This window comes from Rhinopithecus bieti, unplaced genomic scaffold, assembly GCF_001698545.2.
Source record: "Rhinopithecus bieti isolate Rb0 unplaced genomic scaffold, ASM169854v2 scaffold_61298, whole genome shotgun sequence".
Lineage (NCBI taxonomy): Eukaryota > Metazoa > Chordata > Mammalia > Primates > Cercopithecidae > Rhinopithecus > Rhinopithecus bieti.
This window is the reverse complement of record NW_016823727.1, coordinates 87,311-114,357: the sequence shown is the minus strand read 5'-3', so window position 1 is coordinate 114,357 and position 27,047 is coordinate 87,311. Positions and strand designations below refer to the sequence as shown.

Sequence of the window (27,047 nt, the reverse complement as noted above, 5' to 3'; positions counted from 1 at the left end):
TTTTGCTTTTTTTTTTGAGACGGTGTCTGGCTCTGTCGCCCAGGCTGGAGTGCGGTGGCCGGATCTCAGCTCACTGCAAGCTCCGCCTCCCAGGTTTACGCCATTCTCCTGCCTCCGCCTCCCAAGTAGCTGGGACTACAGGCGCCCGCCTCGTCGCCTGGCTAGTTTTTTGTATTCTTTAGTAGAGACGAGGTTTCACCGTATTAGCCAGGGTGGTCTCGATCTCCTGACCTTGTGATCCGCCCGTCTCGGCCTCCCAAAGTGCTGGGATTACAGGCTTGAGCCACCGCGTCTGGCCAGACCCTTTCTAAATAAGGTCCTAGTCACTGGTACTGGGAATGAGGATGTCAGCATAGTTCGGGGACGGACAAAATTCACCCTGTGCCACCTCCATATACAGTCATGTACCACATAATGTCTACAATGGACCACATATATAACAGTGGTCCTATAAGGCTATAATTTCATATTTTTACTGTACCTTTTCTACGTTTAGATATGTTGAGGTACATACATACTATTGTATTACAGTTGCCTACATACAGTATTCAGTACAGTAACGTGCTGTACAGGTTTGTAGCCTAAGAGCATATAGCATAGCCTTGGTGTGTGATAGGCTAGACCCTCCAGGTTTGTACAAGTACATGCCGCGATGCTCGCACAGCAACAAAATTGCCCAGCGACACACTTCTCAGAACGTAGCCTCATTGTTAAGCGATGCATGACTGTATTTCAGACACTGCTGGGCTTTTTGTTTAGATTTTCAAAATAACATTTAAAAGGAGAGTGTTGGTTTCTCTCTATAAGTGATGGTTCGATTCAGCAAATCCTAAAAGGAAACTGCTCCCCATGACAGGCACAGCACCTAGCTTCTGCAGCAGGTATAATACTAGACTCTGTGACAGGTGTGACACTAGAATCAAAGACACGTCGCTGAGCCAAGTCCCCGGGCTGGAGACAGGTCCACCCAAGACGACTCCTGCCTTGGAGGGATTCAGAGTTGGTGGGAATTGAGCAGCTCCTTGGCCTAGAAGTGCACATGATTTTAATAGCTGACTTAACTGGGAAGAGAAGGCGACCCGGGGGGCGCCAGTCCTTGATCGGCAGTGCTGGGATTGGAGACTCTGATCTTTGTGCTCAGAGGCTCCTTCCTGCATCTGTGGTTCCGTGGAGTGCGTGTGAGTCTGGAGAAAGTCTGGAGGGCCAGGGTTCCGCAGCCGAGCTCCGCCAGGGAACTGCTTCTCCCGGGTAAGCTTTTGAAGAGGCTGCGGGGCAAACCCAATTAGAATTCCAAGAAAGGAGTGATGCCCCTTCCAGGGAGCAGCATGTTTTGCAACCCGGGCATGGATGAAAGGCCCCTGTTTCATCTGAGAAACACACAGGTCATGGGAGGTGCCTGTGGCTGAGCCTGTGAGGGGCAGAAACCAGAGCCCGTAGAGGCCTAAACAGGACATTTAGTTGAGGCCTGGGCATTTTACACTTCCCCTCTGCCAAACAGCTTTTTTCCTTGGTCTCGCTTTAAGCCCTGGGAGTTGGAGTTGGGTGTGTTACTGTAGTTCTGATGGTTTGAATTTTTTGATAAGCTTTTTTTTTTTTCCTTAGGTTTACCTGATGTAACAGTAAGGATCTTTTGCAGATATTTTATTTATTAACAAGCTAACAACTCTTTCACTCCTTAACATCAGACAGATGGACCCTTCTTCTTAGAGTAGAGAAGAGCGGGGCCAATGCCCAGAGCATTTCTGTCACTGGCCCTGACAACTGCCAGGCACCTTATGGGCCAAGCCTGAGGGGCAGGAGTTCCTGCTGGGATTCACAGCATTAACCACTTCTTGAATAAGGCTTTGCTTTTTTTTTTTTTTTTTCTTTGGAGACACAGTTTCACTCCTGTCGCCCAGACTGGAGTACAGTGGCACGATCTCAGCTCACTGCAACCCCTGCCTCCCAGGTTCAAGCGATTCTCCTGCCTCAGTCTCCCGAGTAGCTGGGATTACAGGTGCACCCCACCATTCCCAGCTAGTTTTTGTGTTTTTAGTAGAGACGGGGTTTCACCAGACTAGTCTTGAACTCCTGACCTCAGGTGATCTGCCTGCCTTGGCCTCCCAAAGCGCTGTAATTACAGGAATGATCTACAGTGCCTAGCCTAGGGTTTTAAAGTATACATCCACCTCCAGTTGACACGGCCTCTTCTTTCACCTCTGCCTTTTCCTCAGCCATCCAGCCATCCCTTTGAAAACATACCTCCCTCCTCCTGAGGGGCAGCAGCTGGTCGGGGAGACAGACATGAAACCAATTTTAGTAGAGAACACTGTGTAAAGTGCTGGCATAACCAATGCTGGGGCCTTCCAGGAGAGCAGGAGGGAAGTAGAGGCAGAGGGAAGGCCTCCGGAGGTCAGGACACTTGATCTGGATCTTAAGTAATGAGAGTGAGTTTACCTGGCTGAAAAAAGTTAGGAAGGGATAAACCAAGAAGGGAACAGTGTGAGCAGAGGCAGGGACGTATGGATGAGTTTGACCTTTGAAGCACAGCATATCTTTGAGTGAGGGCAAGATGTGGTTGGAAAAGTGAGTGGGGAATGGAGTGTGAAGTATAGCATGCTAAAGAGTTGGAACTCTGTGGTGAGAGCCAATAAAGAGTTAAAAGCTGGCCGGGCGCGGTGGCTCATGCCTGTAATCCTAGCACTTTGGGAGGCTAAGGCGAGTGGATCATGAGGTTGGAGATCGAGACCATTCTGGCCAACATAGTGAAAACCCCGTCTCTACTAAAAATACAAAAATTAGCTGGGCGTGGTGGTGTGCGCCTGTAATCCCAGCTACTCAGGAAGCTGAGGCAGGAGAATCGCTTGAACCCGGGAGGGGAGGTTGCAGTGAGCCGAGATCGCACCACTGCTCTCCAGCCTGGGCGACAGAGCGAGACTCCATCTCAAAAAAATAAAATAAAACACATTAAAAAAAGAGTTAAAACAAGAGATGGGGAGGGGTGGGAAATGCTCACACCTGTAATCCCAGTACTTTGGAAGGCTAAGATGAGAAGATCGCTTGAGCCCAGGAATTTTGAGACCAGCCTGAGCAATATAGTGAGGCCTTGTTTCTACAAAATAAAATTTAAAAAACCCCGAAAACCGAATAATAATAATAGATGAGCAAAAATGACAAAAAATTAGCTGGGCATGGTGGTGCACACCTGTAGTCCTACTTCCTGGAGAGGCTGAGGCAGGAGAGTCACTTGAGCCCAGGAAGTAGAGGCTGCAGTGAGCTCTTACTGAACCACTGCACTCCAGCCTCGTCAACAGAGTGAAAGAGCAAAATTCGGGCTCTTACAGAAAGCAAGAGAGTGCTATGATCAGATTTCCGTTTTAGAAATAAAAATCTGTGTCTCCTTACTGTTTGTTCTTGGCATGGATCATTTTACACCCGACCATACAACTTTGATCTTTCTGGCCAGGTACCATTTCTCTCTGCTGGCCGAGTTGGCCCTATCACACCTTCAGCATGAGGATGGAGAGGGAAAAAGGATAGGCTCTGGTATTCCCATAAGGTGAGCAACTGTCTTCTGCTCACGAGAAGCTGAAGACACGGGCTCTCTCTGTTGTTGCAGAGGGAGACCTGGAAGCTTTCACAACCCCCCATCCTCTCCCGTCCAGCAGACCTTTTGTCCTTGCTGGCGGTGAACATTCAGCCCTGGGGGAGGCTGAAAACTCTGCTGGCTCCCTTCTCATCAAGAAATGAAAATGGTGATAGGATGAAAAATCCTCCTGTCTCCACAGCAACCTCTTGGCTTAGCCTCACGATGTACTGAACAATCGTTACTTAATTGGAAGGGGTTTCGGGGAGAACAGTCAAGACAAAGTCATTGGCAACCTATTCCTGGAATTAGAACGCATCACCTTCTTAGCTTAATTGGATAATTCATTTTAAATTGGGTGTGCAATCACGACAAGAAAATGTTAGTATTAATAATACATATCTGAGCTCGGCTGCCTCTGCCAAGAAGCCTAGCCCTCGTGGAATTCTTTAATTCCCCAAAACAATTTTACAAACATCCAGCAGGCATTCATATCCCAGAACTTTCTAGAACACCTTTGTTGGTCGTGGAATGTTAGGGAAGACCTGGGCTCCCTTTGGGGTGCTTTATGGATCGAGGGGGCCCCCTGTGCCTGGCCCTGGGTGTGAGTGTTGAGGGCCTGGTATGTTTTGTTGAGTGTCTTTCTTTCCTACTGTGGCAGCTACTCAGATGGTTGGAAGCATAACAGATGGCAGCGGCGCTATTGCCTGGGGGCCCAGGGGATGACCAGGGCCTCTCTCGTGAGCTTGGGTCCTGGAAGCTGCTTAGAGACCTGTGGAGTGGCTGAACTGCCTCACAGAGGTCTTCCAGTCTGGTCACATTGCCCCGGGAGATGGCAGCTGGTATCAGGGGGCCAGGCTACTGGGAACGGGGGGCTGCCTGTTGACTGAAGGTGCTGCCTGTCTTGCACGTGCTTCCAGGCCAACTTCCCTGTGGCACTCAGTGTTCCCCCAAAATAGGGCAGTTGCTAAGAAACAGGGATGAGCCAGAGGCCCGGGAGTGCCGACAACACTGTGTTGATGAGGATGCTTCTGCTCCAGGGGCTCGGCTGCCAAAGCTCCCGCGGCCTTGCCAGATCCACTTACGTCAGGCTGTTGCCCAAGCCCACACCGAGTCTGCCTTTGCCAGCATGAGCGTTCCTGCTTCTGGGATTTTAGCTGCAGGAAAATTTAGTGATTGTGTAGACAAACTCACAAAAACTCCAACATTCACAGCATAGCACCCACCACCCGCCGTCCACCCACGCCTCAGCTGCTCCTCTGCACAGCCTCTTCCCCACCCCTGCCTGTGCTCCTCCATGGCTCCTCTCAGTTCCCACCCCGAATTTGTAACATCAAAAAGGGACGCTTATGTGTGTGGAGCATTTGGTTTTAAGCCAGGCACTGTGCTAGATATTTTTACATGTATTAGCTTATTTTCCAATTCGTGATGCGCCGGTGCTGGTGGTCAATATTGAGCCCATTTTAGAGGTGGGGATGCTGAGTCTCTAAGAGGTGTAAGTCACAGACTCAAGATGCAGCAGCAGGGCAGTGGCAGAGCTTTCACACTAAGAGTGTTGACCCCCAAGGCCCATGCCTGGGCTTCCGAAGCTGGAGGGTGACACAGCTCTAGAGCCTTGGGCCCAGACGTGAGTCCTGTGTGCCCAGTACTGCTGATGATTATCCCAAGGGCAGCCAGAGACAGGCCTCCGGTATTTTTAATTGAAATGACAGTGGAAAAACTGCTGGCAAGATATCTGAGTCAGCTGAAAATGTGAGTTCGAGTGGCCCCAGAACACCCCACGCTTCCAGAAGATGCTTCCTACAGAAAGTACTGGAGTGTGGTGCTCCTCTGTGTGTGCGCCTCCCAGCTGCCGATGGCCTCCAGGAAGGATTCCAAGCTCCCTTCACCATCCCGCCCCATCCCGGCTGCCTTCCCTGCACCCCACAGCTGCCCCAACCCCAGCATCTTCTTAGGCCCCCTCCTTCCCCTTGCCCTTCCTGCCTGGCTCACTCCTGGCCACCCTTCAGACTCCTCTCTGTGCCTCCTCCAGCTGGTGCCTCACTTGGTGATGGCCGTGTCTGTTCCACGGCCCCTCCCAGAGGGACCTGGTTTCTCCTGCTGTCATTGCATCTCCCTTATGGGGCCGCATGCTGGGTTTTCTTACCATTTCCTGCATCCTGCAGTGCCGAGGGCATGGCAGCGCCAATCAAGTGTAGTAGGAGTGAGTAAGAAACAAGCATCCTTCTCCATGGCACAGAAGGGAGCCTGTCACCTTGGAGAGTCACCCAAGAGAGGATCCAAGAAAGCATCTTGCCCTACCTACCCCTCCTTCAGCAAGTGAGGACCCTCGAGGGGAGGGGAGTTTCCAAGTCAGTTGGTGACAAAGCCAGGATGAGAAGACACTCCCAGACCACCTGTGGCTCATGACACACACTGCCCCGCCATGCCATCTGCCAGCGCTGGAGGTGGCCACTCAACACAGGAAAGTCAAGGTCAGTGTTAGCAGCCCCCCAACTCAGCTGGGGAAAGGGAAAGACTTGCATTGGGGAGCAGTTTTATTTATTTTTATTTATTTATTATTATTATTTTTAGATGGAGTCTCGCTCTGTCACCCAGGCTGGAGTGCAGTGGTGAGATCTTGGTTCACTGCAACCTCCACCTCCTGGGTTCAAGCAATTCTCCTGCCTCAGCCTCCTGAGTAGCTAGGACTATAGGTGCGCCACCACGCCCAGCTAATGTTTGTATTTTTAGTAGAGGCGGGGTTTCACCATGTTCCCCAGGCTCAAACTCCTGACCTCAGTTGATCCACCTGCCTTGGCCTCCCAAAGTGCTGGGATTATAGGCATGAGCCACCACCCGGCCTGAGCAGTTTTATGTTCTATGTTATTAACACTTCAAAGGCCTTCAAATAAAAGTACCCTTGAGTGTTTTAAGGAGAGCCAGGACGGAGACAGGACTCCAGGTCCAGCCAGCAGCAGCACCCAGCCAAGAAGGCAGGGAGAAAAATGCTGTGAACGTCCAGTCGAAGCCTCCCGAGCTGGGGTGTCCTGCCAGGCCGGCAAGCCAACATTTCTCACTAGCACCCTCAGGCTGCCACGGGTACTCAGGCAGCGGGGATGAGGAGCGCCTCAACTATAGGCTGGCAGAATTTGGTGAGATAGTTCACGCTGCAGCTTGTCAGTGCCAGAAGGCAAAGCCACCTCAACCCAAACCACAAGAAAACCTCCCCCGGGAGCCGGCAGAGTCGGCCTGTTCAGAGACAGAGTTCCAGCCTTTGTTGGCAGCACGTCATTCTTGGAAGTTTGGAATGGGTGTGAGTGGGTGTGTACGTGTGTGTGTGTGCGCGCACACGCTCCAAAGTTCAGCTTTGCACAAGGGACAGCCCAGGCTCCACCTAACCTGGTGCCTGTACCATCACAACGGGAAGCGCCACTTGTACCCCAGGGGTGGGCGGCGCCAGCATGTGCCTCCCCTGCCTTGCTGAACAGAGACGATTTTAAGAAAGGGATGTATTGGTTTCCCAGGGCTGCCGTAACAAATGACCCCAAACTTGGTGGCTCAAAACAATAGATATGTATTTTCTGAAGGTTTTGGAAGCCAGAAGTGTGAAATCCAGGTGTCTGCAGGGCCCCGCTCCCTCTGAAGGCCCTAGGGAAGAATCCCCCCTTCCTCTTCGGCTTCTCGTGGGCTCCAGCCACCCTCGTTGTTCCTTGGCTTGGAGCTGCCTCACTCCAGTCTCTACCTTCGCGTCCCATGGCCTTCTTCCCTGTGCGTGTCTTTCTGTGTCTTCATGAGGACACAAGCTGTTGAGTTCAGTGCCTACTCTAAATCCAGGATGATTCCATGTTGACATTGTTAACCAATTATATCTGTAAGGACCCTGTTTCCAAACAAGATCACATTCTAAGGTCCTGGGTGGACATGAATGTGGCAGGGCCATTAAACTCACTGCAGCGGTGAGTGGTGGGGGGAAGAGTGCCCTAGTGAGAAGCAGCTCAGGTAGATGGATCAGATGGATCTTTCGTAAGATGGTCTTTAATAGCTGGGTGTGGCGGCTCACGCTTGTCATCCCAGTACTTTGGGAGACTGAGGTGAGAGAATCACTTGAACCTGTGAGTTCAAGATCATAAGATGCTGTTTGGTGGGGGTGGGGGTGAGGTGAGCCCGTCCCCCAGAAATTTGTAGCAGAGTCTCTTATGACCAGCTGACTGCTTACTGTCCCCTCTGTCAGAGGCAGAGACAGAGCAGAGGCGGGGGATGTCACACCCCATCCAGGCCACTGTGGGGCACTTCGCCAGCTTCCCTCCTTCTCCTTCCTCAGAGCCTGGCACGGAGCCACCTGTAGGAGAGTATGTATTCAGTGTTCATTGAGAGCCAGGTGTGGTGGCTTGAACCTATAGTCCCAGCTACTTGGGAGGCTGAGGCTGGAGGACTGCTGGAGCCCAGGAGCTCCCGGCTGCAGTGTGTAGCCGTCGTGCCTGTGAATAGCCACTGCACTCCAGCCTGGGCAGTGCCAGCAAGACCCCATCTCTCAAAACAAAACAAAACAATGTTTGCTGAAAGAATGTCTGCTTGTCGGAGAGATACAGTGACTACTTGTTCTAACTTTGGAGAAAGGACACTTCGGGTTTCATTTCAGGGAAGAGTGAGTCAGACTGTGGTCTGGATGGGAACCCAAAAACAGGAGTTGAAGAAAATGTGTTGGCCAGGAAGCCGCGGCCTGGAGACACTCCTCTGCTACTTGTGGGTGGTGTGAACTCAGCTGGGAGCCTCGGGTCTCTGTCTCTGAAGTGGGTATCAAAGCGTTGTGAGGCCAACGTGACATTGTGTGTGAGCCTTCTGTAAACTGTAAAGTGAGGTGCCCACCCAAGCAATTTTCTGGAAGGCAGAATAAAAAGAAAAGTGTGATATAATGAGCAGTGTGTACGATTAGATTATTGCACGCTAAGCAAGATTCACTGGGTGAGGGGTCACGTTTTAAGGATTTGTATGAGTGAGGCACTGACTACATTGAGTCTTTAGAAAACATTAGCCTATGGGGTATTTTTATTCCCATTTTAGGGGTGAGCAAACTGAGCCCTGTGTAGATGTTCAGTAACTCTCCCAAGGTCATGGTAAGCAGAGAGGCTGGAATTCAAACCCAGATCTGTTCACCCCAGCATTGGTTCCATATAACATCTGACGTGTTAAGGCTCCTGGACTGTGCCCTCGTGTGAGCTACTGCTGGGCACAGGCCTGGGGACAGCCAGGGGAGCTTGGCAGTGGGTGCCATCAGCGGGCTGTATATGGTGGATGTGAGCTTCCTGTTGTTTTCTTGTCACCCTCATCCCTTGGATGGCATGCCACTTAGAGGTTGGCTGCTCATGTCCAGTCTGCTGCACTGGGACTGCCGGGGCCCTCGTGCCTCATGTTAGGGTGGCCCTTCAAAGCAGGCACCTTCTCTACCCTGTGGATTGGCAGAGGCAGTTCTATTTCTAGGTAATGAACAGACCTTACGGAAGATCGGTCTCTTCCGCCTGAAGAGCTAGAAATAACTGTTCTTAAGCAAGGCCCATGCTTTCTCAGCACAGAGCTGGTTTTCCCAGGCACTCTGCAGTTAACCTCACTATTACTCTGGAATGCAGAAACCCCTAGGCCCTGATGGATTTACTTTAGCAGCAGCCTCTGCTTCCAAATGCAGCTGCTTTCTGGAAGAGGGTGTGGTGGTGGAACAGAAGTGGCTTAGGTCTTGGCACTAGGTACAGTTGGGTTCAAACTTAGGCTCTACCAGTTACAAGCTGTGTGACCTTGGGCTAGTCAGCTTTTTAGTTCCTATTTCTTTCTCTTAAAAGTCTTAATTTAACAAGTAATACCTATCAAATATACATTTTTTAATGTGAAAATACACATAAGCAAAAGAAACATGAAAATCACTGTGAAATTTTAGTATACATCTTTCAAGATTAATTTTCTACCTCCTTTTATTTAGACATATACGCATATATACAGTAGAAAACATATGCAATAGAAAATTATTAAAATGATGGAATTATTCATACTGTTTTACCTTTTAATTATTTAANGCTTTTTAGTTCCTATTTCTTTCTCTTAAAAAGTCTTAATTTAACAAGTAATACCTATCAAATATACATTTTTTAATGTGAAAATACACATAAGCAAAAAGAAACATGAAAAATCACTGTGAAATTTTAGTATACATCTTTCAAGATTAATTTTTCTACCTCCTTTTATTTAGACATATACGCATATATACAGTAGAAAACATATGCAATAGAAAATTATTAAAATGATGGAATTATTCATACTGTTTTTACCTTTTAATTATTTAATTAAATTAATTATTAATTAACTGTTATTAATAATTAACATTAATTAATAATTAATAATTATTTATTAATTTAATTATTAAATTAATAAATGTATATTTAAAGGTATGGGGAAGTGTTAGCAATGTCGTGTCCCTGAAATAGCTACCTGGTATTCCATTGTATGGCTCTCCCAATATTTAACCTACCCCCAGGTGGTGGACAGTTGGATCTAACCTCGCTGTCCAGGGGGACCTTGGCTTCTCCATCTCTGCAATGGGGTAACAGTGCCCATCCTGCAAGGCAGCTGTGTGTGCTCAGCATGAGGCTGACCCTCATAAGTGCTGGCTTCTTTCTTTGTCCTTTGTCTGCACTGATTCCTTTCACGTAGGGCATCCACCACAATAAGATGAATGTGCCCCAAATAAATGCATTGTCTCATGTGTCTGCTCAGCACCTGAACTGGTTCCTTCCTCGGGTCTTGCTGACAGGTGCTCAGGGCCAGCAGCTTCTCGTTGGCCTCTCCCAGGAACCCCGAGCAGAGGCCTGAGCCCAAGCAGACGCTGCAAGGCTGCACTTCTCCCTCCCAATCTGGGGAGCATGATTTCTGCTCTGAAAAGCCGCGGAAAGCAATTGAGATGAGCTGGGTGCCTGGTTAGTGTCTGCACCACCTTTCAGGGCCTGACGTGTGGCGTCTTGCCTGTAGGCTGCGGCCCGCATCTAAGCAGAGCACTTGGATCCAGCAGTTATTCACATCTGTGGCTCCCAGCGTCCCCCTCCTGTAACCTCCCCCCAACCCCCAAATTAATTGGATTGTGTAAGGTTTTCGTCACAGTGGATGTCAAGTGCTGGCTGTGCTAGGCACAATATAATATAAGCTTTGTATCTATTTCTTGTCTGAACCCAATTAAATAAAAACATCATGTTTCCCTGCTCAGTTGAGATATGTAAACCAGATGTAATTCTGCCTGCTGTGCGACTGATCAAGTTACCCAGAACTTTGGACAAAGCTAGCAGAATATGCACAGCCTTCTATGAGGGTTAATTTTATCTATTAAATTGTCATTAGGGCTGACACAGGGTGATATTTATGTTTTGTTCTGTTTTTGCTTAAATGGGAGTGTAAAAATGCTAATACTAATAGCTAATGTATGTTATAGGGCTTCTCATGCATGGATGCATCGGGCGTTCTGATAGAAGCTGTATGTGGATGGCTCATTCAGTCCCATGAGGCAGATGGATCAGTCCCCATTTTGTAGATGAGAACTGAGTCATTGAACTCAGGCAGTGACTCTGGAGCCCCTCCTTTTAATCCCTGCAGCAGCCCTTGTGATAGGGTCAAGTGGGTATTTACTGGAAGTGTCCCCTGCTCTGTCCCCCTTACCCAGTGCAGGGGTTAAGAAAGGCCTGTTTGTTAGGAAAAGTCTTCAGCACAAGCAATCCTGCTGGCTTAGTGAGCTGCTGATGGTTCTCAGTTTTGAGAGCGAGGTAGGAGAGTTGCAGAGTCAGAGGCAGGAGCACTGTGTTTCCAGGGTGCCCTGGAATGGCAGAGGATCCAGGGGCCAGACCACAACGATGAGGAACTTGCCACGGGCCTGGCTCCTCACGGGGAGGAAAATGGAAGATCAGATAACAAGACTAAGCACGTGAACTCCAGATGCATAACCTTAGATCAAAATTGGGGTGCCAGACCAGAGTGGGTGGACAGACACATGCAGCAAATATTTGCCACGTAAATGGATGGGTGAAATTATGGCTCATTAAGCCCTCATGGGAGGTGTGAGGCTGTATGTGGCGTGTGGAGTTTGCATGTGGCTTCTAATATCTGCCTGGGAGTGTTCAGTTTAAAAATGCCAGCAAAGAATCACGGGCAGGTATATGTAAGGGATACACCCGTAGGGAGCTTTAACCAGCCTGGAAATTAGCCGTGGAAAATTGTGTCTTTCATGCCTGTGGCTTTATGCCTGGGTCAGTTCTCCTTATAGTTCGTAGTTCATTCAACAAACATTTAGTTAACTTATTTAAACATAATCCTAATCACATCGTCATTGAGAAGGTAAATCTAATCCCGTATGCATCTTTTCATTACCTAGCACTGCATATGCTTTTTTTAAATTACAAAACTTATCGAAATATTTCTCATCTATCTACTATTTGGGATTATTTACACAGACTCCTTCCTATTCAAAGGGCAGAGTGGAGTGTGTATGTGTGTGTGTGTGTGTGTACATATTTAAACATACTCTGGACAGCCATACCTGTTCTTACAGGTATTCCTGTAACCTGTCAGGGTAACAGACAGCACTGAAATGGAAATGGAAATATGACCTGCTCTCTTGGCATTTTCTATGCAGTTAAAGTGACATAATTGAGGTATCTTGTCATGGGCCCCTCTCATGGGATGCCTTGGTCCGCAGAGGTGGCTGGTAAGTTGGGAAGGGTTCTTTTGCCCAGGTCTGCCCAGAATCCTGTCCCAAATGGACGACTTGCCCTTTCGGCTATTGCATTCTCAATATGGCAACTTGGATGAGGTGACAGTGGGATTAATTTTGGTATCCGGTCCTCCTCTTTTGCCTGGAACTGCCACTGGGGTCTGTTTTAAGGGGATGTTGCTTTTTCCTCTCACTAAAATTGGTCCCATCCTTGCTGCCCGTAACCTCACATGGAATGCCTGCTGGGCGAAAAGGCAGCCCTTTTGCAAATACATATTTAAAGGGAAAGTACAAAGAGGCTGGTCCCACCCGTGTAAGAGGGAAGCAGATGTGTGTAACACTCTGTAACCACCCCGGAGACGCACTCAGCTCCACCCGACACAGACCAGCATCACTCAGGTTACCAGGCAACTGTGAGCAACAAATACTTGTGAGTCTGGGATTGAAGGGGGTGGAAACCAGACTTTTTGTAAATATCCTCATCACTTACCATAATAAGAGCCCTTCCCCAAGTGTGCTTGTGTCCCGGGCTGCCTAAATTGGCCTGAATCTGGTGTCACCCTTCATAGTAGCCAAGAGCTCAGGATTCAGATTGCCTGGGTGCCATCTGTTCTCTCCAGGTACAAGCTTCCAACAGTGTATAATTTGTACTTCCCAAGCCTCAGCTTGCTCATCTCCAAAATGGGGATAATAATCATTCCAGTCTCTGAGAGGATTGAGTGAGTTGATGGTTGTCAGGTTCTTAGAAGATAGCCTGACAAATAATATGTGCTCAGCAAATACTAGCTTGTATTATTCCTGACGCTGAGTCTTCTCAGCAAACTGTCTTGGAAGGAAGCTTCCTTCTGGAAGCCACAGAGAGATCTTCAAACATACATGGCGCTGCTCCTGGGGGCAGCCCTGGAAGATAAGGAAGAAGGGGCTGTCAGTGCAGCTGCAGGGACACAAGTCCTCTGAGGCCAGGTTCTTCCTAATCCTCCAGTTGCGGGCACCGCTGTAGGGGGCTTTCCTTACCAGCTCCCCTCATCTAGCAGATGTCCCTGGTGCTGAGTCACTGGGCTGCACTGCTCTGACCCACTTACTGTACCCGACCCTGCCCTCTTCCCTCCCAGTTCCACTCTCAGCCTTCAACCTGGTAGGTTTCCAGGTAGCCAGATCGAATCCGTCTTTCCCATTGGTCTCTGGAGAAGCATGACCTGCCTCGGTTCTTTCCAATGGCCGTCACTTCCTCCTTTTGGCCAGCTAGTAAATTGCCTCCATCCCCATCATTGTGTAACCTTTCCCTAGAAAACTCTTGGTGTCCTCTCTGTTTCCCTCGCAGAGGCAGCAGCTACCGAAGGGCCCGTCCCAGCATCTCCCTTTTTATATTTCGAGTAGGGGTTAGCATGTTGTGACAGTCACTTCTAGCTATAGAAAGTTCCCACTGTCTTCCACTTAAACATGTAAAATACTTAAGATTCTATATGTTCTTTTCTTTAACAACCAGCTGTAATTCACATACCACACAATTCACCCGTTTACCGTGTATAGTTCAGTGGCTCTGAGTAGAGACTTCTGCACCCACCACCATGACCCACTTGGAACATTTTCATTACCTTCCTTCCATCCCTCTCAGCCCTAGGTAACCATACTCTACTTTCTGTTTTTTTTGTATAGATTTCATGATTCTGGACATTTCATATAAATAGAATCATATGTGACCTTTATCATGTAATATCTGGCTGCTTTCACTTTGCAGTGAATCATAGAATACAGTATTCTATTCTATGGCTCATGCCTGTAATCCCAGCACTTTGGGAGGCTCAGGCAGGCAGATCAGCTGAGGTCAGGAGTTCAAGACCAGCCTGGCCAACATTGTGAAACCCCGTCTCTACAAAAATACAAAAGTAGGCAGGGTGCGGTGGCTCACGCCTGTAATCCCAGCACTTTGGGAGGCCGAGTCAGGCAGATCATGAAGTCAGGAGATCGAGACCATCCTGATTAACACAGTGAAACCCCGTCTTTACTAAAAATAAAAAAAAAAAAAAAAAATTAGCCAGGCATGGTGGCAGACACCTGTAGTCCCAGCTACTCGGGAGGCTGAGGCAGGAGAATGGTGTGAATCAGGGAGGCAGAGCTTGCAGTGAGCTGAGATTGCGCCACTGCACTCTGGCCTGAGGGACAGAGCGAGACTCGATCTCAAAAAAAAAAAAAAAAAAGAACTGGGCATGATGGTGGGTGCCTGTAATCCCAGCTACTTGGGAGGCTGGGGTAGAAGAATCGCTTGAACCCAGGAGGCAGAGGTTGTAGTGAGCCGAGATCGCGCCACTGCATTCCAGCCTGGGCGACAGAGCAAGACTCTGTCTCAAGAAGAAGGAAAAAAAAATTCTGTGATTCTGTTTAATGAAATTGAGGCTCATTATGTTATGTTTGTTCCTTACTATTCCATAGTCTAGTATTCTTTATTCCTCAAATAATGACTTCTAGGCCTTGGAGCAGAGCTTCATTCTTGAGTACAGCTCGATAATGTTCCATTGTAAGGACACCCTACATTTCATTTATCCTTTTGCTGGTTGGTCGACAGGAGGGTTGTTGTTCATGTTCTTTTAACACAGCAAGGCTGTATGATCTGAGGTTGCCTTTCCGTTCCCAACCATTTTTTGAGCAGGAGAGACAGTTTTGTCATTTTATCACAGCCCTTGGTTATTTCTTGAGGTGCTCATGAATGTAATCCCAACTTAGACATGATGTTCCAAACCTACAAGAAAATTAGAAGTGGTTTTTTTTTTTGAAAAAAAAGAAACAGTTTTAAGACTTGTTAGAATAAATGATTCAGATCATTTTCTTCTGTGTTTTATTTTGGCTCTAAATAAAACGTTTATAGATGTTTGTCTCTTCTTTTGTGTAATTATTTGGCTCTAAAAACTTCACTCAGTTTAGATGAGTGTTCAAACTCGCTGAGGGAAAAAAATGAAAGTTTTTTCCCCAGAGAGGAAAATATGATGAGCTAAAACTAAAAATACCTTAGAATTTTAGCAAAGGAAGCATTAACACACCAGAGGTCAGCACACTTTCTTTTCAATGGGAACTGACCCTGGTCAGGTGGGTCCAATGACACCCTTATTTAATTTATTTCCTGCTGGGAGCTGATTTTCCCAGGCATGTTCTGACCCAGGGCACTTGGCAGAGACGCTGCTAACAAAGCCCAGGTGGCAAACATCTGAGTTCCCCAAATTTCTCTGAAGGTTTTTAAGGGCTGTTCAGCCTCGAGGAGCAGGTGTGAGTGTGAGGTCGCTGGCGCCAGTGGGGCTCTGCGGGTTAAGTTGCAGGTGGGAGCTCCAGGATGCAGCCAGGGTGGCCACGGCCACTGGAACTGTTGTTTGGCCTTGACTCTGAGGTGCCCCCGGCATCGGCCTGCATGCCGGTGCTCTGTGAGGTCTCTCCACGACTCTGTGCATGGGATCTCCTGTGCTGAATGGGGCCCTTAAATGTGCCCTTTGCTTCCATCATTTAAGGGGAAAAAGGCAAATCAGAATATCATGATGTAAAGGATGGCAGGCAAACACGTGTATTTAGAACCACACTATGATTTCCAAAGGGACATCAACATTCATTGAATTTCATGTCTATTGGGGGTTGATTCTCTCCCCCTAAATTTGTGTGGGAATGTGAAAAAGCTTAGGCTTTAGAATCTCTCGATCTTGGTGGTTCTTGGGCAAATGACTCCCCATCTCTGGGATCTTGTTTGTTTCAGAAGGGTGACACCCTCCACCTCCATCAGGGCTAATGTGGGAATCTAATGAGGTGGTTTACATTCAACCCCGGGTACAGAAGACAGGCACTCAATCTGAGCTGCTTCTAAAGCTCTTCTCCTCGAAATGATCTTTCCTTACTCATACCCAGGTTTTAGGTGGACGAGTTTCTAAGGAAACAGAATCCTTTTCCCATAGGATGGTGCTGGGTTTTTGTGCTTGAGAGAGACCATCTTTGTCTCTCTCAGCCCCTCAGACCCCAAGATTCATCCATAGGGCAAGGCACACAGCAAGCGTTTGGTAGGTAAATGTAGAACCCAGTGGATTCGGCAGGGAATTAAGGTATCCATTTAATAAACCTCAAGAACAGCACAGCCTTTAATATAAAGTCCCTTCTCCCAAAGGGCTGCAAAAACTTTTGCAATGATTATTGCTTTTCATTTATATCCTAATGTTTGAGGGCTGGAACCATAAACTGAAGAGCCAGTAGACGCTAGCAACTAAAAATATTGTCTATGAATGTCACAGATATCCAAAGTATACAATTCGATTTTACTCCAGTGGCTGGCTTTCTTTTTTTTTTTTTGAGATGGAGTTTCGCTTTTGTTGCCCAAGTTGGAGTACAATGGCGTAATCTCGGCTCACTGCAACCTCCGCCTCCCATGTTCAAGTGATTCTCCTGCCTCAGCCTTCCCATGTAGCTGGGATTACAGGCATGCGTCACCACGCCTGGCTAATTTTTGGATTTTTAGTAGAGACAGTGTTTCTCCATGTTGGTCAGGCTGGTCTCGAACTCCTGACCTCAGGTGATCCACCCGCCTTGGCCTCCCAAAGTGCTGGGATTTCAGGCATGAGCCACCACACCCAGCCTCCTCCAGTAGCTTTCTTGGCAAAAAAATAAAAAGCAAAAAAATGGCCAAGTGAATTAAGAAAACCTTGTAGTGTTTGATGATGATAACTTGCATTTTATAATGCTTTCCAACTTACAGAATGCTTTCTCATTATTATTTCATTGAATTCTTCTGACTCCCAGAGGTAGGTGAGACAATACTGTGTTATGGTTAAGGACACGCTGCCTCTACCACTTCACTTCCTACCAGGTGGCCGTGTGAGTTACGGAAGCACTCTAAGCTTATTTTCCTGATTTTTAAAATAGGAATCACAGCACCTTCCTTTTAGGATTGCTGTTCAGATTGTATGAGATAAGGTATGAAAAATCCCATCCACATAATAAGGGCTTCATAAATGGCAACTGTTACTAGGTTATTACATAGAATAATCCTCACTCGGCCAAGGTTGGGGGATTGCTTGAGTCCAGGAGTTTGAGACCAGCCTGAGCAACAAAGTGAGATGCTGTCTCTACAAAAAATAAAAATATAAAAATTAGCGGGGTGTGATGGCATGCACCTGTAGTCTCAGCCACTCAGGAGGTGGAGGCAAGAGGATCGCTTGAGTCCAGGAGGTCGAGGCTGCAGTGAGCCACGTTCGCACCACTGTACTCCAGCCTGGGCGACAGAGTGAGACCCTGTCTAAGAAATAATAATTATCGTCATCATCATCATCTTCCTTACTTTACAGACAAAGCAACTCAGAGGGGCACTTAATTTGCCAAAGATCACAACCCTAGTAATGGCAGAACTGGAATGCACCTCTGATTCTCCTACTTCCAACTTTATTCCTCCTTCCACTTCTCCTTAGCCAAGAATGTAAATCAGGAACATTTTGGTGCTTCTGCCAGTGACATTTACCATTATCATGAGCTCTTACATGGTTTCTTGGGTGTGCTCAGATTTTCAGTGTCTACTTTTGTATTTGCAGAACATCATCAAGAAGGTGATCGGGCAGAAGTTTGTGTACAAGTTTGTCTCTTTCCCGGAGATCCTGAAGATGGATCCTCACGCGGTGGAGATCAGCCGGGAGAGCCTTCTGCTGCAGGACAGCGACTGCAAGGCGTCTCCCGAGGGCCGTGAGCCCCACAAACACGGCCTGGCCGCCCTCAAAAGCACAAGCCGCAACGAATACATCCACTCAGGCCTGTACTCGTCCTTCACCATTAATTCCCTGCAGAACCCACCAGACGCCTTCAAGGCCATCAAGACGGAGAAGCTGGAGGAGCTGCCCGAAGACAGCCCCCCCGTGGAAGAAGTCAGGACTGTGATCAGGTTTGTGACCAATAAAACCGACAAACACGTCACCAGGCCGGTGGTGTCCCTGCCTTCCACGTCAGAGGCTGCAGCGGCGTCCGCCTTCCTGGCCTCATCCGTCTCGGCCAAGATCTCCTCTTTAATGTTGCCAAACACTGCCAGTATTTCATCTGCCTCACCCTTCTCATCTCGGTCCCCGTCCCTGTCCCCCAACTCACCCCTCCCTTCTGAACACAGAAGCCTCTTCCTGGAGGCCGCCTGCCATGACTCCGATTCCCTGGAGCCCTTGAACCTGTCATCGGGCTCCAAGACCAAGTCTCCATCTCTTCCCCCAAAGGCCAAAAAACCCAAAGGCTTGGAAATCTCAGCGCCCCCGCTGGTGCTCTCCGGCACCGACATTGGCTCCATCGCGCTCAACAGCCCAGCCCTCCCCTCGGGATCCCTCACCCCAGCCTTCTTCACCGCACAGGTAAGAGTCATTCCTGTCATCCCGGCCATAACCAGCCTCAGTGGCTTAGCAAAAAAGGAAGAGCAACTAAAGAGACTTCCTTCTGTCCCTCAAAACGTAATCCTATGACTTGTACCAAGGTCACTGTGTAAATATGAAGGGAACCTGCTTTTCCATCCTCAGACCAAGGGAGGCACCCAAGACAGCATTTGGTTTGTCGACTCTAGTGGGATGCTTGATTGGTTTCTTGCTTTTAGGGGCCTAAAGTGACCGTAGGTGGAACATGCACACTGGCCGACAAAGCAGATCTCACCAGCGATTTCCTAGGGAAAGTTGAGCGGGCCAGTTTACATTTCAGGAGGAGCTTGGGCTTTAGGAAATTTTTATGGCAGAATCTTCTCTGGGGGCATTTAATAAGGAACCACTTGTGTTCTATTAACAAGAAAATAGATGTCAACTGATACCGCCACCATCGCATCTGTCCGTGTGGAGCTGTGGTCATAGCATAGGTAATAAGAAACAAAGGGGCCACACCAGACAGCTGCTTCGCTGAAAGCAGCACTGCTCTGAGAAAGCCCCGGGCCACAGCACTGGGGAGAGGAAAGCAAGCTTGCAGAGCCAAAAAACCTTCGTTGTTATTAGTCCCAAGGAGAAAGCCCCCTTTTCCTTTAAATCAAATATTCAGATGCTCTTTCTTGTTCAGCTGACAATTGCAGCACAAAGGCGTAGTAGGCGCTGGGAAACCATATTTCTCCTTCCCCTTGAAAATTGGATGCAATTTTAGTGGCAGAGGTTAAAAGAGTATTTGTTTTAGGCTCACAGACCTGGATTCAGTTCCTGGCTACCCTGCTTCCTAGGAGTGGGACTATGGGCGGTTGCTCTCTGGGCCAGGTACCACATGTGGAAAATGGGATCATGGCCAGGCTTTGTGAGCTGGTGACACCTGGTAGCATTGTTAACCGTAGAGCTGCACCCATCCCCTGCCTCTGTCATCTCATCGTAGTTGTCCCTCTTGTCATCATCAGCAGCCACGGCAGCATATGACGGGCTCCCCATGTGTGCCAGGCACTGCTCCAGACACTTTACATGCATTGCCTTGTTTTTCATAGCAGCCCTGTCATGTGGATACAGGTTGAGTATCCTGTTTCCAAAATGCTTGTGACCAGAAGTGTTTCAGAGTTCAGATCTTTTTGGATTTGGAGTATTTGCATGATACTTGCCAGTTGAATATCCCACATCTGAAAATCTGAAATCCAAAATGCTGCAATGAGCATTTCCTTGGAGTGTCATGTCAGGACTCAGAAAGTTTCATATTCTGGAGGATTTGGGATTTGGGGATTTTTGGATTTGGGATGCTCAACCTGTGCTATTATTAGCATCCTATTTCCCAGCTGAGATAAACAAGGCACAGAGGTAAACTAGTTCGTCCAGGGACGCACAGCTTATAGGTGGTAGAGGTGGCTTTGGATCCAATGTCTGCCTCCAGAATCCATGCTCTCAAATGAAATGCATTCCCGCTGCAAGAAGGCAGTGATACGGCCGTCCATGGAGCACCTGAAAGCAGCTCTGGGCCACTTTCCTCTCCATGCTTTCGCTGGACTGGATTCTGCCCAGGGATTTCATGACAGCTCAGACTGTGAGCTGGTGGTGACATGCGCCACCACAGAGGGGAGGGCCAGGGGATCAGGAAATAGGTCAGAGTGAGCACGCGTGCTCTTAAATCAGGCATCTTCCAATTGAGCAAGGCTGTCGAATGACCAAGCGCTGCTGAGCAAATGGCTCAGAAACAGCAGCTCTTGATGGAGCTCAGGGGAGTAACTTGAGAGGCAGGGCCAGGGGTTGACGATCTGAGCATCTCCTTCCCCGGCCTCCTGTGTGTTTACAACTGTCAGGGTGAGAAGGGTCTGAAGCCAGGCCAGGGCCAGCTCTGATTTAGGTGTCTGTGTTCCCTGGGAGCCTGGATCACCTTCTCAGAACAGAGTGAGGCAGATGCCAGCACTGTCTCAGAGGAAGTCAGCTCAGCCAGCCCTGTGGATAATGTGGATGGAGGGATGGCTTCCGTTGGTGGGGCTGAGGGCGTGAGAGAAGGATCCAGGGTGGATGCCCAGTGAATGGATGCAGAGGGCACGGCCAGGAGCCAGAAGCCACCAGCGTGGCCTGAAATCAGGTGGGAAGGCATAGGAAAGCCAGGATCTTTACGAGAGGACCTGTGCCTAAGGCAGTGAGGGTGCCTGGTCCTCAGCCAAGCTGTGAGGGTGGGGCCCTGATGGTTTAGTGCCAGGAAGCCCAGAGATAATCCCAAGGGGAGGGAGGCAAGGGACAGGGTCTGGACCCAGGGCAGGAGAGTAGAAGTAAAGGGACCTGGCTCAGAGAGGACCTTCAGGTCAAAGGAGTGGGAGGGGCACCAGGCAGTCCTCTAAACCACGCAGAACTAAGGGGGTCACCAGCTACACTGGGAGATGGCAGAGCCTCAGGACTCAGACCCCACCTTGAGCTTCCCTCATGTCCCAGAGTGTGGGCTCTGCTCCTGGCATGGCCATGGGTAGCCAACAGGGAGAGAGAGAAGGGGCAATGAGGGAGACACCAGAGGGGCCGGGGCGGGAGTCAGGGGTATGGTACTTATTCAGAGCTGAGTTCTTGCAGCGGGTTTCACCCAGGTGGTCTCCCTGAGATCAGATAGGATGTCTTGAAGCTGAGGGTGGTTTAGGTTTGTTTAGGGTATGTGTCAGTATCAGATTTGGATTCTCAGATTCCCTCTCCTGGGAGCTGCTTCAGGGGGTGCTCCAGAAACTCACCCACCAGCACCAGCCCCAGTAGAGTTCACCTTCCAAGTGACTGCCAGAAACAGCGTGGCTGTCAACAGCCAGGTGTTCTGCAGAATTCCTTTCGGCCTCAGGAGTGAAGGACAACTGTGGGGTTCAGGGTGTTCCACAGGCAGTGGCAAGGCTTCAGTGGTTTTCCTCCTACCTGAGCACTTTGTCACAGAAACTCTCCTTTTCTCCCTGTGTGTGTTGGGGGTGTGCTGTGTGCAGTGTGATGCTGTGTGCACATAAACATTTGGTAATCTGTGGGCTGTATGTAAGCTTTGCTTAGCGGTGGGCTTTGGAAGAGATGAAAGCTGTGTGTGCTGTAATAACTCGATACCCCGAACGTACAATTCCCAAGGTTGGTTATTTCCAGCTAGAAACATGGCGGGAAGAAGGGGAGAAGTAAGGGAGCCTTGGCGTGGCCTGTGTCACGTGGTTACCATTCCCTCGGGGACCTTACTACACCTCATACAGGCATACCTCATTTTACTGTACTTTGCTTTATTGCATTTCACAGATAATTGGTGGTTTTTACAAATCGAAGGTTTGTGGCAACCCGGCGCCGAGCAAGTCTTATCAGCGCCAGGCTATTCTTTCAACAGCACATGCTCACTCCATGTTTCAGTGTCACATTTTGGTAATTCTCACAACATTTCCAACTTTTTCCTTACTATTACGTCTGTTCTAGTGCTCTGAGATCAGTGAGCTATGATACTACTGTTGTAACTGTTTTGGGGCACCATGAACCACACCCGGATAAGATGGCAAACTTGATCAGTGTTGTGCGTGTCCCAACTGCTCTCGTGTGTCTCCCTCTCCTTGGGTCTCCCTATTCCCTGAAACACAACAATTTTGAAATTAGGCCAATTGATAACCCTATAGTGGCCTATAAAGTGTTCAAGAGAAAGCAAGAGCTGCTCGTCTCTCATTTTAAATCCAGAACTAGAATGATGATGGCAAAGGCATGACCAAAACTGAGACAGGCCGAAAGCTAGGGCTCTTATGCCAGTTAAATATGTAAATGTAAAGGAAGAGTTCTTAAAGGAAATGAAATTGCTACGTCAGTGAAAACATGAATGATAAGAAAGTGGAACATCCTGATTGTTGATATGGAGAAAATACTAGTGGTCTGGATAGAAGATCAAACCAGCCACAACATTCCTTTCAGGCTAACCCGGAGCAAGGCCCTAACTCTCTTCAATTCTTTGAATGCTGAGAGAGGCGAGGGAGCTGCAGAAGAAAAGTGTGAAGCTAGCAGAGGTTGGTTCATGAGGTTTAAGGAAAGAAGTCATCTCCATAACATAAAAGTGCAAGGTGAAGCAGCGAGTGCTGATGGAGAAGCTTCAGGAAGCTATCCAGAGGAACTAGCTACACTCATTGATGAAGGTGGCTACATCAAACAGCTTCACTGTAGGTGAAATGGCCTTCTATTGGAAGAAGATGCCATCTAGGACTTTCATAGCTGGAGAAGTCCATGCCTGGCTTCAGAGCTTCAAAGGACAGGCTGAGTCTTGTTAGTACAGCTTGTGACTTTAAGTTGAAGCCAGTGCTACTAAATACACTCTGCCTGTGCTCTATAAATGGAACAGCAAAGCCTGGACGACAGTACATCCGTTGATACAGTTTATGGAATAGTTTAAACCCACTGTTGACACCCACTACTCAGAAAAAAGATTCCTTTCAAAATATTACTGCTCATTAGCAATGCATCTGGTCACCCAAGAGCTCTCATGGAGATATACAAGAAGATTAATGTTTTTCATGCTGCAAATACAGCGTCCATGCTACAACCCAGGAGTCAAGGAGTAATTTTGACTTTCAAGTCTTACTACTTAATAAATACATTTCATAAAGCTACAGCTGCCATAGATGGTGATTCCTGTGATGGATCTGGGCAAAGTCAATTGAAAACCTTCTGGAAGGGAGTCACCACCCTAGATGCTGTTAAGAATACTCATGATTCGTGGGAGGATGTCAAAATATCAAAATTAACAGGAGTTTGGAAGAAATTGATTCCAGCCCTCATGGATCACTTTGAAGGGTTCAAGACTTCAGTGGAAGAGGGAACTGCATATGTGGTAGAAATAGCAAGAGAACTAGCATTAGAAGTAGAGCCTGGAGATGTGACCAAATTGCTGCAATTTGTTGATCAAACCTGATTGGGTGAGGCGTTGCTTCTTACAGGTGAGCAGAGAAAGTGGTTTCTTGAGATAGAATCTACTCCTGGTGAAGATGCTGTGAATATTGTTGAAATGACAACAAAGGACTAAGAATATTACATAACTTTACATTACATTACGATACTTAGTTGATAAAGCAGCGGCAGGGTTTGAGAGGATTGACTCCAGTTTTGAAAGAAGTTCTACTCTGGGTAAAATGCTATCAAACAGCAACACATGCCATAGAGAAATCTTTCATGAAAGGAAGAATCAGTTGGGCTGGGTGCACTGGCTCATGCCTGTAATCCCAGCACTTTGGGAGGCCGAGGCGAGTGGATCACCTGAGTTCAGGAGTTCGAGACCAGCCTGGCCAATGTGGCAAAACCCCGTCTCTACTAAAAAGCCAGGTGTGGTGGCAGATGCCTGTAATCCCAGCTACTTGGGAGCCTGAGGAGGCAGGAGAATCACTTGAACCCAGGAGGCGGAGGTTGCGGTGAGCCGAGATCACACCACTGTACTCCAGCCTGGGCAACAAGAGTGAAACTTGCATCTCACAAAAAAAATAAAGAGTCAATCAATGTGGCAAACTTCATTATTGTCTTATTTTAAGAAACTGCCACAGCCACCCCAGTCTTCATGACTCTGCCTCCTAATGTCCCTGGTTCTGGCCTGCTTCCTCTCCTGCCCCTTTCTATAGCTACCCTAGGCCCCCATAGGAGTCTCCATTTTGTCTGCTTTTCCATAGGGTCAGTGGGATTAACTTCCCTTTTAAAGACCTTAAAACCATGTTTTCACTTGAATTCAGACAATTTTAGGGGTTTCCAGAGATTCAGTCACCTTTTATTTGAGAACTTTTTTTTAACCTCAAGGTTGCATTGTCATGGATTCTGTTGGCATCTGTGGGAGCTTAGGATTACAGATATTTATGGGCACAACCTGCTGAATAGATATCTTGTTTCTCTGTCCTTTACTTTCTTAAAGCCCGAGTGACTTACCGGTATCTCAGATCACCACATCAAGTGATCAGCAAATACTTTGTGCATCTTTAATCAGTCCAGTAACAGATGTTTATCGTGTATTCATTCATTTGGGAGATAATCATTGAAAACTAAGCATTCGCTTAGGTACCTGGAGATACAGAGGTTAGCAGGATAGACACCGTTCCTGTTCTCATGAGTTTACAGGTTGCTGTCCAGCATATGGGGCAATATATAACATAGGGTTATAATTTAGGGTGGTGTGAAATTATGGAGGACTGGCCAAGGAATTTCGACTTGTTTGGATTGGAAACTAACTGCTAGAGGCTGGGCGCAGTGGCTCACACCTGTAATCCCAATACTTTGGGAGGCCAAGGTGGGTGGATAGCTTGAGGTCAGGAGTTCAAGACCAGCCTGGCCAACATGGCAAAACGCCATCTTTATTAAAAATAAGAAAATTAGCTGGGTATGGTGGTGCACGCCTGTAATCTCAGCTACTCGGGAGGTTGAGGCAGGAGAATCGCTTGAACCTGGGAGGCAGAGGTTACAGTGAGCCAAGCAATTGTGCCACTGCACCCCAGCCTGGGTGACAGAGTGACATTCTGTCTCAAAAATAAATAAAATAAATAAATAAACAGCTGCTAGAGGTATAAGTGAAAAAAAATCTCATTAGAATCAACAAATAATTATTGAGCAATAACAGAGCCTGGAAAGGAAGCAAAACTACAGTTGCTTGTTTTTATGACCTTAGGACCTAGCCATGACAACAAGGCATACACGTGCACACACACACAATAGCCCTTGGCAAGAGTCAAACATGCAGCGCAGAGAAGCGCTTTAGGAGCTGAGGGGCAAGATTGTTTAGTTCAGTTCAACACACATGAACTGAGTACCCATCATGTGTAAGCTGCTGTGTTGGGAGCTGGGGCTACAAACATGGATAAAATAGTCTCTGATAGTTAGGAGCTCATAACTTACCTTAAGTCACTTCATCTAGTATCTCAGATGCTATACAAAAGGAATACCATGTTGCAAAAGGAATCCTGAGGAGGAAGGTATTAACTTTGCCTGAGATGGAGGAAGAATGTCCAGAGGGCTTCCTGGAGGGGATGAGACCACTGGTTCAGGGTGTTGAAGGATCAGCCCTGTGGCAGGATACTTTTTCTGGTAGACAGGGAGAGGAAGGCATGGTCGGCAGAGGAACAGCTTGAGGCAAGGCATAGATACTTGAAATAGCTTTGTGATTAGGGGAGGTATAGTAGTAGGAAGCATTGAAGGGGTATGAGTGACAGTCTGAATTGTTTTAGGAATCACCCTGTTGGCAAGATTGGGAGGGGGAAGGCTGGATCCAAGTAGGATGCTATTGTAATATTCCAGGCAAAAGACCATGAGTATTTAAGGCTGTATGGTGGGAGGGGTCGTCGTCAACAGGACTTGGTGACTGACTGGGTGGGAGGAGTGGGGAGAGCCAGAATTGAGTGTGAGGAACATGGGAGGAAGAATAAGCTCCCTGGGAAAAGGCTAAACGTCCAATTGGGGCCATGTTGAGTTTGAGGACCCTGCAGGACATACAGGTGGAAAAGTCCAGCTGCATCTGGAGAGGGAGAGTGTTTTGGAGCTGGAGAGGAGGTTAGGGAGTCATCAACATGCAAGGGGTGGTGAAAGCATGGGAATGGATGAGGTCACTTGTAGAGAGGGCCTGTAGCCCAGGGAACTGTGGGCTGGACTGGGTGGTCAGGGAAGTTCCGAGGGCGCGTTGAAGGACTGGTGGGTTCGAATGCCTGGTCCTCCATGCATATAAGGAAAGCTAAGAGGGTTCGGGGAGGGAAGTGTTGAAATGAGTCAAACTCTGTAAAATATTTGAAGAGATTTATTCAGAGCCAAATATGAGTGACCACGGCCCGGGACACAGCCCTCAGGAGGTCCTGAGAATATGTGCTCCAGGTGGTCGGGGTACAGCTTGGTTTTATATATTTTAGGGAGGCATGAGACGTCATGAAATTGCCAGGCAATTTCAGGGTATGGCAAGGAAATGTATTTTGGGGTTAAATATTTTTTCCTTGTCTCATAATACTATGCCAGAGTCAGATTGAAAAGTAAGTCACCATATATAGGGTCAAATGAAACCCATCTGATGAGAATTTACGGTTTGTAGGGCATGACTCCCTACACCCCTGCGTAGGAATTTGGGCAAGATAAAAAATCAGAGCTTAGTCCTCAGAAGTTAGCAAGTGTATGAAACCAGGTTATGGGGAACCTTCTATTGGGGCTAAGGAGGACATCACATCCTTTCTGAAACTGTGACTGAATGTTGAGTGAACTCATGTTTGGGGGTAGTTGATTTGGTGATGGGGTACAGAATAGATGGGGAGACCAGAGGCAGGTGGCCTGGCCTGGGTGGCTGTTGTGGAATGCCATCTGTAAGGTGATAGGGGCTTGGATGCAGCAGGAATGGAAATGAGGGATAAACAGGAGACCCAGTTGGAGACGCCTCCAG

At 48.0% G+C, this 27,047-nt stretch overlaps 1 protein-coding gene across 1 annotated transcript in view; it reads left to right on the top strand.

Moving 5' to 3' along the window:
* ELK3 (ETS transcription factor ELK3) overlaps positions 1-27,047 on the top strand; it is a 50,638-nt gene that overhangs the window by 9,610 nt on the left and 13,981 nt on the right. The window contains exon 2 of the mRNA XM_017861750.1: positions 17,834-18,628. Within this exon, the coding sequence (XP_017717239.1) occupies positions 17,834-18,628 (795 nt within the window). The remainder of the gene's footprint in view (positions 1-17,833; positions 18,629-27,047) is intronic.